Below are 17,368 nucleotides of genomic sequence, written 5' to 3'. Positions count from 1 at the left end.
AGAAACAATAGAAGAGAGAAAAATGTTCTAATACAAAGGCACACCATAATTTCACTCAAAAGCCATAATAACTTTTAAAGAGGACGAGACAAGTTATATTAAACACAATACACTCTCTTAAGCAATGTGGGACAACTATATATAAAGTTCAGACCGCTTCTCACGGTTCCCTCCTTTCCTTTGAATCTGAACCTTAAATAAATAAAAAAGACGGTGGTGGTCCATCTGTTGTCACTGCCGGAAGCCCAGGCTTGATATCTTGTTCCGCCAAAAGCTCCACCATCATTAAATCTTGTTCTACCGTCTTTGGATCTTACTGTTGAGGGTTTGGTGATTTGGTTGGAGGGAGGATGGATCTGTTTTGGTGAAGATAGATTAGAGGAATAGAGAATGTGATAGGGACACTGAGAGAAGAAAAGAAAAAAGATGAAGACACTTAAGAGAGGGAGGTGGGATCTGACGCTTTATTGGGGGAGAGGGTGACATGACATGTGAGACAGTTGCTTGGGGAAGTGTAGTTTTTTTAATTAAATAAGATGATACGTGTGGAGTGTGGCTATAGATATTTTTTTCCTTGTCTTTATTACCGTTTGAAACTCTAGGTGAGTAAGTTCAAATACAACTTTTACAAGTCCAGGGTCTAGAGGTATAGTATTTTGTATTTAAAATAATTATTTAAGATGAGACAAGGCATTTGTGGTTGTGGTTTTTTTAATTTCGTTTGAAAGTTTAAATAGGATTCAGTAATCCAAACATTTGAAGTTACTTTTTGAATTATATTGGTATACTAAAAAATTGTTATGTGGTACAAAATTTGGTAAAGTATTTGAAATAGAAGAATATTTAATTATCTTTGTCTAAATTTGTAAAATAATATCACCTCATCTTTAATTAAGATATACTTGAACCTCTTTAAATATTATTTTTGATAAGATTGTTAATTTTTATATGTTTTTTAATATTAATTAATTATTAAATTAATTATGACGTCATCACGGTTTGACCTCAATTCAACTTCAAAAACCTTGAACTTCTTTTTTTACGGTTCAATGAACGATTGGGTCTGAAAACCTTAATATGAACTACCGCCTTTGGAAAGCACTGGAATGCTAACAAGGGACTGTATTGCTAAGTCAGAGTAATCAAAATTAATGTAATTAAAAAGACATTAACCTACTCCAATCTCTTTTAGTTATAATCACAAATCACAATAAAGAATTTTGAATACAATTTACGACTATTGTCACATCAATTGATCACTAAGAAATACAATAATACTATCGAGTTAGAATGTCGTTATCATATGTATGAATGTAATTGGATGCCATAATTATAAGGCGGAACGAACAAAACCTTATCTTGTGTATTGTTTGTCTAGATATATATCGATTATCGATTATGACATTTTGAGCTTACCTTTCGTTTTGCACAATGGTGACTATTTCAAAGTTAGAACTTCATACTATCAATTACGTCATGTCGTCATTACAAACCAAGAAAACTATCACAAAGTTTATAAAATTAAGCTACGAAACTTATGTAGAGTTTTGAAAATTATTGATAATTTTTAGGGGAAAAAAGAAAAACTCGTCTGTAAACATTAACATCAAAGACAAGAAGAGATACTTATTTGATAAAAATTTATGTTTATTATCTATTTATTTCTTGTTATGTGAATAGTTAATAGTATACTAGAAAAATTTTCTAGGGTTGATTTTCTTTCCTTTCAAAAGCACTGAAACCACAACAGAAGGTGTCAGTTTTTATATAGTTGGGGATGAGAAATTTAAATCTTAAATATCTCTATTGGAAATACTAAAAGATGTCAATCAGTTAAATTACATTGCTTATAAGGAGTGTTTGGTTGTTTGGTTTATATTTTTGTCACAAGATTACGGTACAAAATATGGAATTAGGAAGCAAACAAATATGAGGATAAAAACTGGACAATATGAGAATAAAAAAATCTCTTACTATGTTATCTTTATATACAAACAATATGATTAATTGAATTATTCATTCCTAGATATAATATTATTCTTATAATTACCTCTAAGCCAAAGTTTTTTTTTTTTTTTTTTTTTTTGGTAAAAAAAAAAAAAAGCTAACCTCATCAATAATTAATTAGAATGTTTATTTCTCTTTAGTTCTAAAACAAAATAAATTTATGGTTTTCCCACAACCAAAGACTCAAAGTCAATCATAGCTTTCACAAAACCCACAATGTCCGACTTCAACATCAAAATTATAAGTGATTGTCACTTAATAAAAAATGCAAGTCTCCTTCTTTTGTCAAAACCAAGTCATATGAGTTAGGACCAAATGGGACAACAATGTTGGAGTTAAGTAGGTGTCATTGAAAGGTTGAAAGTAAATGACATCGTTCTTGGCTTAGGAGTATTTGAGATGGAATGGCATGAAAGGTTGCAGGCCAATGTATATAAAGGAGTAAAAGTGCAAGAAGTGAAAAGGGTGAATGAAAATGCAAAGAATTTTGTGTGTGTGAGAGAGAAAAAGTCTTGAAATATTAAATCAAAGTAAACAAAGAGTAGTCTTGAAACATTGAACCAAAGAAAACAAAGAGTCCTTATTTTTCTATTTGTTTTTATCTCTGATGTGGCACTTGAGAGTATTTTAATTTTAATTATCTTTCAAAGAGTGCACCACATGACAAAATTTCATGATCTCCAATGTGAGAACTTTGCTATATATATATATATATATATTGATTGATTATGTGCTTGTTTTAGTTTATTTATTTATTTATAATTAAACAAACAATCATAAAATGTAACTTCTGTGAGTCTAAGTTTCAAAATAATACTAAGGCCTTAAATGATTATTCGTAGCTTTCAACACTAACAAAAATGGCACCACAATCGTGCATTAATTTGAAGGATTTTCAATTTTTTTATTGTTCTAAGATAAATGTTAAGAATTTTGTCCTTTAAACTAGTGTGCCACCTTCTAATACCTGTTACAAACAAATGTTTTAATTGTGTACAGTCTACAATGAATATTCCATTTACAAGTATCTATTTCAAATTAATGGAATTCTTGAGTTTTGTATATGATGGCATTTTATCTCTGGCACTCTACTACTACTATCCTCTATTTAACTTCTTACCTATTTATCATACAGTAACATTATGAACTATAGCAATTCCTCTCTATCAAAAAAAGATAAATATTTCCCTCAAAAAAAGAAGAAGATAAATGTCTCATCAAAAATAAGAAAAGATAAATGGTAAGCAAATATTTTCTAAGGGTAAATTGCAAATTACATCTTTAAAGTTTGGGGGTATTTTGGACTTTACATTCTGAAATTTTAAAATTTAGATTTTACCCCCTAAAGTTTGAGGCTATTTGAATTTTATACCTTAACTTTTTAGAATTTAGATTTTACCCCTCTAAAGTTTGGTAGTGTTTGGATTTTACTCCCTAAAGTTTTTTGATGTTTGGATTTTATATCTTGAAATTTCTGATTTTTTATTTATTTATGAAAACTTTATTAATCTAGAGATTTGAAACCATAGCTAAGGTTTATTTAGAAAGAAAAAGAAACTATAGCTAAGGTCGAATATATTATGCTATTATTAGATTTGAGTGATAGGGTCTTGCCAAAGGGGGGAAAAAACTTTCCTTATTATAATTATTTAGAAAAGCAAGAAACTTCGTAACGATTTAATCTGTTTTAGTGAAATAAATAAATAAATAAACATTATAAATAAGATTTCACAAAACCAACACGTACCGTAAGTACATTTTAAATTACAATATCAATAGTAGATATGATCACATATTACTATTAGAGGCTGAAGAAGAAATTGGGGTCCGACTTCGCCGCTTTGATTGCCTTGATTGTTTGTGGTGGCTTCCTCCAAATTTCAATCTTCCAGTGTCTTTGAACCGCTGCTTCTCATCTCGACTAATGACACATTCGGGTGGTGGCACGGGGTAACGCAACGTATCATAGCAATAAGAGTAATACATGAACCTTTGGCGGAACCACCGCATGGCTTGGCGGCGCTTACGTGTCATGATTGCATAGTCTTGGCTGTCTAGGTAAGCATCCTTTTCAGCACAAACATCAGCAGCCGAGACTTGCTCAATTGGGTCCGTGGGGCAACCCTCTAGGACAAGGTCCTTGAATTCGGCTACAAAGGGTGCGTACTTGTAATTCACTTTGTATCTACCTCCAGATGTGGCCCAATTTGAAGCGTCCCATATGGTTGTGTACAGCGACATCGGCTTTGATGGGTAGTCACCGCCCATTGCATCATTTTTCACTACCTCTCTTATTGGAACTTCGTCGATGTAAAATCTGTTCATTCCAAAATTATTAAGAAAAAACAAATAGTCATAAAATTGACATAATTAAATTACCATATTTCATGTATCAAACTTATTTGATAAATTTATTTTGTGTACCAAACTCACGGGGGTAGAATTTTGGTGATAAACATTGTATGATAAGTCAACAAATATGTCTTATTATTAACGGAATTATAGTAACACGTGTAATGTCACGAACAGTTGCTTCTTATAAACGTTGAGCTAGAAAAATTCAATTGCGGTTGAAGACTAATCGTTATTGTAGTTAATAAAAATATTGAAATATCTAGGTAGGTGGATTTGGCCAGCAATTTTTTGTCGCTGGTATAGGAATTTATGAGTTATCCCCTAGTTTGGCAGCCTAAGAAATTTACTATAAAGAATACAAATTTGTCCCACATGCTTACTTATAGCGCATGGACCAAGCCCCTTCTCACCAAATAAGTTGGACAATTGGCCCACCTAAAATAAGATCGAATATTTATATAGTTTAGCTATTCAAAAGGAAGTAATCGAGGGTAATTTTATAGAAAATTATACAATATTTTTGGGAGTTACATAATATACAATATAGTACTCCTTCACCTAATTTAACAGTTGATCACACTAATTAAATTTATTATGAAACTCATTATTCAAAAATAAGACTAGGGAATACTATACTTCCAAAACATTATATAATTACCCGTAATCATATATTTTTTTCAAGTTTATTAAGGAATGGGAAGCCAAGTTAGTCTACTAGCCTTAGAGATTACAAGTCACAACCCACACGCAACAGCAATCACTACTACCTCTCGTGGGGGTCAAACAGAACATACTACAACAAAGAAAGAGGTTATAGAGGGTAATGCTACAATTATTAATTAATTTCATACTTACTGAGTTGACAAATTATTATTATTATTATTATATGGAACCATCAATAGCACTACTTTATTGTTCATATTAACAATTTGACACAATAAACAATTGTGAATTTTTTAATTCTGGTGTAACTATAGACTTATTGGATGTAAAAGGCAGAAAGTACTTAGAGGTCTAAGGAAGAAAGGGTTTAAATTGTAGAATTAATAGCATGTTGTAATTATTTCTCAAAAAAAAAAACAAAATGTAAAAAGCAAAACATGTTAACGAAGTGATATCCAATCATCCCTATCAAAAAAAGAAAAAAAGAAAAAAAAAAGTGGTATCCAATCCATAAAAGGACTTCGCAAAAGCAGGAAGAAGAAGCAATTTGGCAACCAAAAAAAAAAAAAGATAAATAAGGAAAGCATAAAATAAAAAACTCTTACATAGTTTTATTGGCAGTCCAAAGAATGCTGTATCGGTGGAACTCCTTGGAGGGGTCAAACCAAAGACGATACCGCTCCTCCCGGCCGCGGTTTGTGCTACCATTACCGTACAAGTTGGTTTGGAACCTCCATGGCTTACCTTCAAGGTTCCCTAAAAACTCGAAGTCTAACTCATCATGGCTCTTCTCAAATACGTCACCGTTTGATGTCTGTATATATATGTATATATATGGAAAGATATCAACAAAAATCAACCATGATCATGACAATGTATTCTAATTATGTAGGAATAGGATGCATGATGGTTTTGCAGGGCATGGGCAGATAATTCATAGCAGTGACGAATCGGTCTTTTATATTTTTGAGAAATTAAAAAAACAAGGAACTAATTTTTAGGCTTAAAACATTGACGCATACACCGAGAATAGTGTGTGTACATATATAGAAAACTATTTATGGATTTGAAACGTTAGTGTGGAGTTTGAAAAAGTAAAATCTCTACTTTTAATTACATGCCAGATTCAATTGATTGCTTACGTACGTAGTTATGTTTCTGAAGAATTCCAATGGTTGAAAGGAAAAGTCTTTTATGGTGTACTAAAAAGAAAATTCTATTTCCTTTTCTGTTTCCTCATTTTTTTTTCCAGAACGAACCAAACAAGAGGATAAAAAACTTAATAATAATTCTCAAAGATTATGAAAAGGATGTCAAAATTTCAAAATAACAAACAAGAGATTAGGCTTCTATCCTATCTATTATATTTGAAAAAAAAAAGACTGACAATATATAGAAAGCTGAATTAATGACCTACGTACATAAAAGGCAACACAGATGCCAGCCGTGTAATCTGATGGCAACTTGATGTTAGCGCTGAAGAACCCATGTTTGTATAGGTTGGAGGAGATGAAGCCCGAACCTATCAACAACCATAACCAGAACCAATCAACGAGAATGAAAAAACAAAAGGGTTTTGACATAAAATGTGTTAGAAGTATATGGTTAAATTATTAAATTTATTATATTTCAATGGTTTATATTTTTTTAGATAATTGGTAGTTTAATATGGTATCAGAGTATGAAATCTTGAATGAGGTACGTGCCTGTGAAGCGATCAAGGAGAAGACGGACGCCTTTGCCGTCGGGAGAGCGAACAAGGTTGCCGTCACCGAAGAGAGGAGAGTAGCCTCGGTTGAAAGGGATGGTGGTCAGATTGCTGAAAGCCGCGTTGGCTATGGAGATTAACAAAAAGATAGAGAAGAGCGCAAACGTTTTCGATGCTCCAAAACCAAAACCATAACAACAACGTAGTAAATCATCCATGTTTTTCTCTCTAATTAACCCACCACCTCTCTTTGCGTTTTCTGCAAGTTTATTTTTATATATATACACAAATACAAATTAAAACAGTGAAGGCATTTAATGCAAAGGATGAGAGAGAGAGAATCCTCTTTGGCTACTGAGTTTTTTTTTTTTTTTTTTTTCATTGTGTGTGTACGAGAATGCCCTTCTTACGTTGGGATATTATCTTTCTCAAAAAAAAAAAAAAAATGTTGGGATATTATTATTATGGGCTGCCTAGTGTGGACGGTTATTTATATTGTATATATAGACTGGGGTTGTTGGAAATTTGTGATTTTTTTTAAAGAGTAGTTTCTTCCTGTCATAAATAGAAAGCGATTATTTTTCATAGTAATAATGCTAATTAGGAAACGAAAATTTTCTTATAATCCTTTTCAAAATTTTTAATTTTTAAGATGTTAAGTTGTAGCTAATTATAGCATTATTTCATTAAAAAAAATTATAACAATACTATTTTTATATGGATTAATTGTTACTGACACTATTTTTATTAGTACTAATTACAATATTTCATTTATTGGATTTTTATTATTAGAGTTTGAGTTTTTATTATTAATATAAAAAAATGCATATAAAAATTTTCCCAACTTTTTCACACAATTTTTTATAAGCTTGTACACAATTAGTGACATAAATTATTGATTTTTTTATAATAAAAAAAGTTTTACTATCAATAATGCATAATAAGTTTGATGTTATCTTAGGTGGAGTTTGGATAGCGTTTCTTAGCTTGCGTTTGTGTTGTTTTTCTATGGATCTCATGCACTGTTCACAGGACCCACAACTCCACAAGTACTTTTTTCAGTAAAAGCAACTTTAAAACTGGATCTCACGGCACTATTCACACATTTAAAAATTATTTTGCTATAGTATTTTTAGTTTTCAGCTTTTAATTTTTAATAATAAGTAGTATCTAAACAGACTCTTAGTTCTAAGAGGCTTATAATTTAATGAGAAAACTAAGTTCATCCCAATAGACTATGGGTTCAAATCTTGCTCTTCTTTTAGTTGAGAGGGGAATACTTTTATTAAAATTGTTGGGAGATTCATGATTGATTATAGGATTCTAATTTATCAATAGGGGATTAGATGATAATAATAATTAAGAGTTGGTATTTCATGAGTTGCCAACAGTGAAGGAGGAAGAAGGCCAATGTGGAAGATTTTGTGTGTGTGTGTGTGTGTATAAAAAGGTGGTTGGGAACCTGTGATTAAGTTAAAAATTAAGGGTTGGTTAATGATTGATTCTAAAGTATCAACTATAATCAAGTATATAAGACAATTAATTAATTGGATAATAATATTTAGGAATTTATATTTCATGCAGTTGCCAACAGTACTGGACAGTTGAGGAGGGTTGTCTTTTACTTTTTAGGCCAGCTTCAAACTTGAAAGTCAAGGAATAGGTGAGAACCAATGTGATGCAGACACATATGGGTTCTTTTGGTATGCGTATGTCACAAGATTCTGGTTCCATGCAGAAATTTTTCTTTTTTTTTCTCTTCTTCAAAATTGAATAATGAGCTTTCTTGTACGAAATTAAAAAGATGGTACACAAGAAAATTATTAATTTATACATATTTGAGTTTCAGACAATGACAGCAGAAAATGAGGTTTCTAATCGAGCCTTCTGCTGTTAGAGTCGTTGGTTGAAATTAAAACTATTTGGCATCATCATTGTATTAAAAAAAGTTTTACTATCAATAATGCATAATAAGTTTGATGTTATCTTAGGTGGAGTTTGGATAGCGTTTCTTAGCTTGTGTTTGTGTTGTTTTTCTGTGGGTTACATGCACTGTTCACGGGACCCACAAGTACTTTTTTCAGTAAAAGCAATTTTAAAACTGGATCTCATGGCACTATTCACACATTTAAAATTTATTTTGCTATAGTGTTTTCAGTTTTCAGCTTTCAATTTTTAATAATAAGTAGTATCTAAACAGACCTTTAGTTCTAAGAGGTTTATAATTTAATGAGAAAACTAAGTTCATCCCAATAGACTATGGGTTCAAATCTTGCTCTTCTTTTAGTTGAGCGGGGAATACTTTTATTAAAATTGTTGGGAGATTCATGATTGATTCTAGTATTCTAATTTATCAATAGGGGATTAGATGATAATAATAATTAAGAGTTGGTATTTCATGCGGTTGCCAACAGTGAAGGAGGAAGAAGGCCAATGTGGAAGATTTTGTGTGTGTGTGTGTGTCTGTATATAAAAAGGTGGTTGGGAACCTGTGATTAAGTTAAAAATTAAGGGTTGGTTAATGATTGATTCTAAAGTATCAACTATAATCAAGTATATAAGACAATTAATTAATTGGATAATAATATTTAGGAATTTATATTTCATGCAGTTGCCAACAGTACTGGACAGTTGAGGAGGGTTGTCTTTTACTTTTTAGGCCAGCTTCAAACTTGAAAGTCAAGGAATAGGTGAGAACCAATGTGATGCAGACACATATGGGTTCTTTTGGTATGCGTATGTCACAAGATTCTGGTTCCATGCAGAAATTTTTCTTTTTTTTTCTCTTCTTCAAAATTGAATAATGAGCTTTCTTGTACGAAATTAAAAAGATGGTACACAAGAAAATTATTAATTTATACATATTTGAGTTTCAGACAATGACAGCAGAAAATGAGGTTTCTAATCGAGCCTTCTGCTGTTAGAGTCGTTGGTTGAAATTAAAACTATTTGGCATCATCATTGTAAATTGTATGAAAGTTTCAAAATAAAATCTAGCAATGTCAAACTTTCAAAATACTAAAGATCGAGTCAGTTTTTTCTTCTTCTTTTTTGTCTAAGTCGTGGAGTTGTATGAATTATGAAATGTAACTTTTTCATAGAGGAAATTTCATATCATTACACTCTCGCACATGTGTACACAATTTGGTTAAGCAAAAAATAAAAGAATTTTCTTATTCTTACTTAAAAAAAACTTTAGCATGATGCAAAAAGATGCATACGTGTTAAATTATAAAAATATAAGGTCATTTTCAGCAATTTTATAGGGGGTCAAGATACATAGATATATGCAAAGATTAGGTTACTTTTTGTTTTTTCTTCTAAAAAAATAGATTAGGTTACTATGGTGTATTAAATATTCTTGGTTTTTTGGCAATAAGAGTGACAATAACCTGATCTTTCTAAAGAAGACCAAACCAACATTGAAAATAACAAGGCTACCATTTTAAAAAATAAAAATAAAAATAAAAAGAGGTTGGACTTGGATTAAATAATGATGAAGAGTGAATTCGTAAAACAAGTGGCAGTAGGTGGGTATTATTGTCCATATCAGAAAAGGGGATAAATAAAAATATTAGTAGGTAATTATGTCAAAAGTAGAAGGGTATTTTGGGTAATAGGACCCATGCTACGATCTATGAGGAGCTGAAGAGGAAAGCTTCTTCCGAAAAACCGTGTCCGAGACTAAAGGCGGCGTTAATAATGCCACGCTGTCTTTACTATGACCTCTTGTTTTCCACTGACTCTCCTCCTTAAATGTAAAAGGAAATTTTTGTCAATCTCCTTTTCTCTTTCTCAATTTCTTCTCCTCAACCTATAAGAAAAAAAAAAAAAAAAAAAGGAGGATATTTAATAGCATTCATTTGATTGGGTTTAATCGATTTCAATCTTAAAATAGAATATATGGTTTTTTTTTATTTATTTAAATTACCTTGTAAAAAATAACTAATATCATTTATTTGGTGAGCTTATAAACTTAATCTAAAAACAGAAAGTTAAAAAATTATTTTTTTAANTTTTTTTTTTTTTTTGTCTTAAGATGAATTTACACATTATTAGTTTGATTATTGTGTAAAGTAAATTGTATCTTGAATAAAAAATTAATTTTTTAAAAACTATATTCTGTTTTAAGATTAAAGTTTATAAGCTCAACCAAATAAATGATATTAGTTATTTTTTACAAGGTAATTTAAATAAATAAAAAAAAAACCATATATTCTATTTTAAGATTGAAATCGATAAACCCAATCAAATGAATGCTATTAAATATCCTCCTTATGTCAAGGTTATATAAATATATATATATATATATATATATTAATAGCCCTTAGAAAAAATTCATTTAAATTTTAATTAGATTCTTAATTTTACGACACGTATCTTATTTAATTTTTAATTTTGTGCTAAATGAATTATTGAATGTAAAAATCGAAAAGTTCAAATCCAATTACATTCTAAATTGGATTTCAATTAGAAGTCAATTTTCCACTGTGTGTCCATCTAAAATTTTAAATTTTGTGGCAAGTGAAATATTGGGTGCAAAAATCAAAAAGTCTCAAACCAATTAAATTCTAAATTATATATATAATGAGAAATTATTATATATTTTAGAAATGTATAGTTTAAAAAAAGTGTAAGCTAATAACATGTATAATTTGAACCGTATAACTGTGATTATTTTTAATTGTATTTGTACATATGTACGGAGCTATACACTAGTTTTGAATAACTGATGTACATCTCATCCATTATAATGATATGTGTATGAATTAGAACACAAAAGAGGTGAAATTTGGGTCAAGTGTACTAGATCCATCACGATGATGACACATATCTTTTCTTTTTTTAATCAAATGTCATTATCCTAACAAGTGCAATACATTGGTTCACTTAATATAAGCAATTATTTTGATTTGCATCCTATTTAAATTAAATTAAGATGTGTTTCTCAAAAAAAAAAAAATAATAATAATAATGAAGATGTAAAGTTAACAATGGTAATCAATCTCACTCTTTTTTGTTCAGTTCACTATCACAAGTGCACGATCTGAGCCTAGATGGAATGTTTGTTGTTACCAGTTTGCATATTGCATTTGTTTCCCATCATAACAAAATAAAAGGCACAATACATTGTATATATGTTGCACACATTTTTACTATGTCTCGAGGCCTGGATACACCCATCTTTCAAAATAAAGTTGAATGAAGTTGTTTTCATCTAAAAAAAGATGATAAGTCAAGAGTCTTATAAATCAACTAATACCATATTTTGATGCTGCCAACAAAAATGTCCATACAATACTATAGTTCGGGGATAAAGAGGGGGCAATTTCCCCTTGGCCTTATCAAAATTTGGATTCAGATCCTTCAGTGCTCCTACTGTACTTTATCAAATAGAGTTCTTTTAATTTTAACCTCTCATTTAAAAACCAATGGTTCAGATTATACCATGTTACTAATTCTTGAACAAAACCTTAAAAATAGATGTCATGTCAGTTAGAAAAATGTATATTCATTATAAATTTAAAATATATACAACCAATGACTAATTTAATCAAACTTATGTAGAAATATCTAACAGAGTTGACTAAATCAATCGAATTAGCATATATTTAAAACATACACATTCAAATTTATTAAACTTAAAAGTGATAATATATTACATATAAGCCAAAATATTTTTTTATCGTATTTATTGTAGGGTCGATTTTTGTAGCCCAAACCCAAAAGAGATTGGTTATAGGCCCAACGAACCCCGAACAATGAATTTGTAGAGAGTGGGGGAAAAAGCTGGGCTAGTTATGAAGCACAGAACAGTCAGCTGGGTCACATGCAACAATGATAACGTGAACTAGAGACCGGATAATTCCATGAATGAATGTCCGAAGAGGTGTTTTATTGAATAAACAGCGATCAGAACGCTCAGAGCTACAGTAAAGCTTTTCTCTCTCTCTCTCTCCTTCTTTCCCCCCCCCTATTATCAGGGACCCTTCTTCCTTATATAGCCTCCCTTCATACAATCTCCATCGTCCACTTGTTCCTCATCCACGCGTCCACTCGAGTGCATGTCATGTCGTGTGTCTACTTTAGTTCTTTGTGAGTGGCGGTAGCTGAGGTTGCACTGTTCAGGGGTCTTCTCCACATAAATGCGGCCAGAAAAGCTGTTGCAGCGCATTAAATGCGGTGGTACCAGCCTTTCCTTCAGATATTTTCTAGTTCTGATCATTTCCGGATCCACCCAGAGTCCATCATCACCGTTGGGATCGTTGGGGAGGTTAGACGGACTTTTCACACATTCGTTTGATCAAAGCTTATCACAGCCGAGGAGAAAGACATCCTCGGACAAATGGTGGCCTCCTCGGACGGCACTCCTCCTTCTGCTTCAGGGCTTCCTGCTTTAGGTGGGCCGCCCCATCCGTCTATTAATTCTCGGAAGCACCATGGCCCCTAATCAGTGGGTTCCGGGCCCATTAAGTAGCTTTGGGCTTCCCCCCACATTTATCATTTGGGCTAATCAACTACATCCAAATCAATGTTATTATCATGTTCTTCATTTTGTGAAATTATTTCTTCATTGACATGTTCTTCACCGTCATTAACATTTACTATCTCTTATTGTTCTTTTATTTTAATAATTTTTTATTTATATTTCTTCTTGGCATTCTAGCTTCTTAGACTTATAACAATAGTAAAAAAAATATAAGTATATTTTCATATTTAATACCTTATTCATAGTATAGAAAAATTTGGCAGCTTATAAAGGGAATTTGGCAGCTTATTGGTGAGAAATAAATTTTTTTTTTAAAGAATTTTGGGATGAGATTGAACAATTTAGAGACATGTGAGATATTCAATACTTAAAAAGTTCGTACCTATGTGGCACCGAATATACTATGTTGCATGATCCAGTAGTTAAACAACCATATGCCTGGCATTTTACAATCCGGTTGTTGAAGTGAACAATCGAATCTCAATCACTCTCTCTCACTCTCGTAATTTGGTTGTTCAACAACCGTATATTCAATTTCTCTCTCCTTCCCTTCTTTTGTGACTGGCAATCATGCAGCATGCCATTTGCAAATTTCAACACAAAGTATATCCATCCTGCCAATGCCATATCCACATATATCAAATGTAAAACTGGAGAATTTCATTAGCTAGATATGTACATACGTAATATGTAAGGAAATTAAATAGAACATTTGAGTTGTAAATATTGGAATTCAATTTTTTGTCTTCCATCCTTGTACTAAAAAGAAATTGCTTTATTGATCGCTCTTCAAGTCTCATTTTCCCATTGTAAACCAAGACATTGAAAGAATAAATATATATCTATATTTTCTTCTTCTTCTTCTTCTCTTTTTTTTTTTTTTTTGGTTGCTAAAGTACAAAGTGCACTTTCAAAGTTTGATTGAAATTCATTTAAGTTATTTAACTTTATTTTTGTTCAATTGAGTCTTCTAAGTTTTAAACTTATTCAATTCAGGTATTTTGACCAATTTCATTAAAAAAAATTTATCATTAAGTATGCAATTAAGTAATGAAAAAAAAAATTTGAAAAAATTCTTACATAAAAAGTCTATAAGATATTTTAATTAATTTTATAGATTTTTTTCATTTGAAAATAATATATTTTTTTAAGAACAATTTTTTAACAAAATTGGACAAAAGATCTGAATTAATAAGTATAAAAATAAAAATGACTCAATTGAACAAAAGTAAAATTAGAAGACTAAAATGAATTTAAGCTAAACTTAAAGATTGTTGTGGAGGGACAAACCTCTCCCTGAGAAAGTATTGTCCACTTTGGGTGAAAACCCTCACGGATTTTCTTAGTCCCACATCGGAGAAAGACGCCTCCGACCTTCAGCTTATAAGCGCTAGGTCTAAGTAAAGGTGTACATTCTAAGTAAATGTGTACCTTCTATTATTTTTATACAAACATGATAATAATTTTTTTTTTTTTTGGAGTGAGATGTACCGGTCAAATAGGGTGGTAATTGCTCTATATGGTATATACTTCCCATAGTCGATCCAAGGGATAACGTGCATATTTCAATTCGAAAGTCTTATTTATTTATTTTTCTTTAGCTTTTTTTGTTATTGAGGAAATACAATACTAAATAGTTATAGGAAGAAGAGGGAGGCTAATGTCCTCTAAATCATTAAATCATATACTATATCATATCATACCATATACTATATAATAAAAGTTGGGCTTAGAAGTCGTGGTTGAGCCAAGTGGCTACTCTCACTAATTAGAAAATTAATTTTAAATTATTTTTTAGGATATATTTCGTTAAATTAAGAGATAATATTTTACAACTGTTTAATTTAGGTAAAACTTTATTATTTAAATTTTAACAAATTTAAATTCTATTCAAACTAGAAGTCTATTATAAAAATAAAAATCTAAACTTAAAGGGCAAATTACAACTTACGAGTGGTTTGAAATTACATGTAGTTTGAAATTTGAAACTTTAGTAAATTAATTCTACTCCAACTAAAAGAATACTATTAATATTTTAAGAACAACTAATTAGTAAATTATTTTTAGATATTTAAACTTCAACAAATTTAAATTCTATTCAAACTAAAAATCTATTATCAAAAATTTCTAAACTTAAATATTTCAATAATATTAAATTCTATTCATTAATTCGAAAGTCTTTTTTATTTATTTTTCTTTAGCTTTTTTTGTTATTGAGGAAATACAATACTAAATAGTTATAGGAAGAAGAGGGAGGTTAGTGTCCTCTAAATCATTAAATCATATACTATATCATATCATACCATATACTATATAATAAAAGTTGGGCTTAGAAGTCGTGGTTGAGCCAAGTGGCTACTCTCACTAATTAGAAAATTAATTTTAAATTATTTTTTAGGATATATTTCATTATATTAAGAGATAATATTTAACAACTGTTTAATTTAGGTAAAACTTTATTATTTAAATTTTAACAAATTTAAATTCTATTCAAACTAGAAGTCTATTATAAAAATAAAAATCTAAACTTAAAGGGCAAATTACAACTTATGAGTGGTTTGAAATTACATGTAGTTTGAAATTTGAAACTTTAGTAAATTAATTCTACTCCAACTAAAAGAATACTATTAATATTTTAAGAACAACTAACTAATAAATTATTTTTAGATATTTAAACTTCAACAAATTTAAATTCTATTCAAATTAAAAATCTATTATCAAAAATTTCTAAACTTAAAAATTTCAATAATATTAAATTCTATTCAGACTAAAAGTCAATGATAAAAAATTATAAACTTAAATCCAAACAAAAACCCACATTTTCCTTCTTTAAAAAAAAAAGAAAAAAAAAGAAAAGAAAAAGAGAACCTTTTGACTTTTACTCCAACAAAAAGTCTATTATCAACATTTTAAGAACAGCTAATTATTGAATTAATTTTATATTATTTGTTATTATATATTTCCTCAAATTAAAGGATAACACTTAACAAATATTTAATTTAAATTTAAATAAAACTAAAAGCCGATTATCAAAATTTTGCATCTTATTAAATTAATATTTTATTAGGATATTAAGGTACATAACTCTTGACTAAGGGATAAGATTTAACAATAATTTAATTTAAATAAAACTTTATAATCTATTATCAAAATTTTCATATATATATATATATATATTAATCCATGGTTTTTCGATATAATTTTAACTTTATAATCTAAGTTTTAAAAATTTAAATTCTACTCCAACTAATAATCTATTATCAAAATTTTCATATATATATATATATATATTAATCCATGGTTTTTTGATATAATTTCTCTTAATCAATAAAGTCATCCATATAATTAAATCTCACACAATACACCCCACATTATTGTATTTTTTTTTTTCACTTTTTTTTTCCCAATATGCAACTTACGTTTTTATTTTAATCTAATAAATTCATCTTACTTATTGTTCTTTGCTTCTGAATTTGTGTGCAGTATATTATGCCAAAGGAAGTTTACTATTAAAAGTAAAACAATGGCTCATTTAAGTTCTTGGTTCCCTTATGTAAGTTTTTATTTTATTTTGTATTCTCAAATTTTGAACTCTTTTGTGTATGTTTTGTTTTTTGGTTTTCATTATTATATTTAATTTGTACAACATGTTATTTTTTTAATTAGACTATCACTAGGAAAAATTTTGTACTGAGGAACTTTTTTTTTTTTTAATTGTTTGTGTTGGCTAAAGTATAGATTAAAATAACACAAATAGGAACGATCAAACTCATTCATATCTTATATTAAGAAATTAACACAAATCACAAAGAGAATTTTCAAATATGAAAGTAATTAAACACTAATAAAGTACAAATTCTAAACAATTAGAACTTAAAACAAATTATTTTATAAAAATTATTTACTTATTTTACAATTTATTATTACTATTTATTTAATAATTTTGTTTTAATTATTTAAAAAAATAGCTTACATATGAATTTTCATCAAGCTATGAATCACATGGGAATAAAACTAGTTATAAGAGTAATGCTACAGTTATAAATTATTTTATAACATTTTTATAAACTATTGATGCTTGAGCCGTCCATCGTTTGTATGGATCATCAGCATGGGAGCTCAAAGTGGGAAGATCTTTAGACACC

At 29.5% G+C, this 17,368-nt stretch overlaps 1 protein-coding gene across 1 annotated transcript; it reads right to left on the bottom strand.

Moving 5' to 3' along the window:
• Positions 1-3,677: 3,677 nt before the first annotated feature.
• LOC112025227 (probable xyloglucan endotransglucosylase/hydrolase protein 30) lies at positions 3,678-7,012 on the bottom strand. The gene is made up of 4 exons (XM_024057890.2): positions 6,732-7,012; positions 6,447-6,547; positions 5,631-5,839; positions 3,678-4,324 (listed from the first exon to the last, which is right to left on the bottom strand). Exons 1-4 carry the CDS (start codon positions 6,949-6,951, stop codon positions 3,796-3,798), a joined length of 1,059 nt encoding a protein of 352 aa, XP_023913658.1. The 5' UTR covers positions 6,952-7,012; the 3' UTR covers positions 3,678-3,795.
• Positions 7,013-17,368: the final 10,356 nt, after the last annotated feature.

This window comes from Quercus suber, unplaced genomic scaffold (genome assembly GCF_002906115.3).
Source record: "Quercus suber isolate HL8 unplaced genomic scaffold, Cork oak 2.0 scaffold_47, whole genome shotgun sequence".
Lineage (NCBI taxonomy): Eukaryota > Viridiplantae > Streptophyta > Magnoliopsida > Fagales > Fagaceae > Quercus > Quercus suber.
Note: the sequence above shows the minus strand (reverse complement) of the source record. Positions and strands in the feature narration are given on the sequence as shown.

Excerpts from the sequence above, each read along its gene's own strand:
- LOC112025227 (XM_024057890.2), bottom strand. The coding sequence starts at position 6,951 with ATGGATGATTTACTACGTTGTTGTTATGGTTTTGGTTTTGGAGCATCG. Across the intron at positions 6,548-6,731 it reads TCTCCTTGATCGCTTCACAG|GTTCGGGCTTCATCTCCTCC; the intron begins GCACGTACCTCA and ends GGTTGTTGATAG. Across the intron at positions 5,840-6,446 it reads GCATCTGTGTTGCCTTTTAT|ACATCAAACGGTGACGTATT; the intron begins GTACGTAGGTCA and ends ATATATATACAG.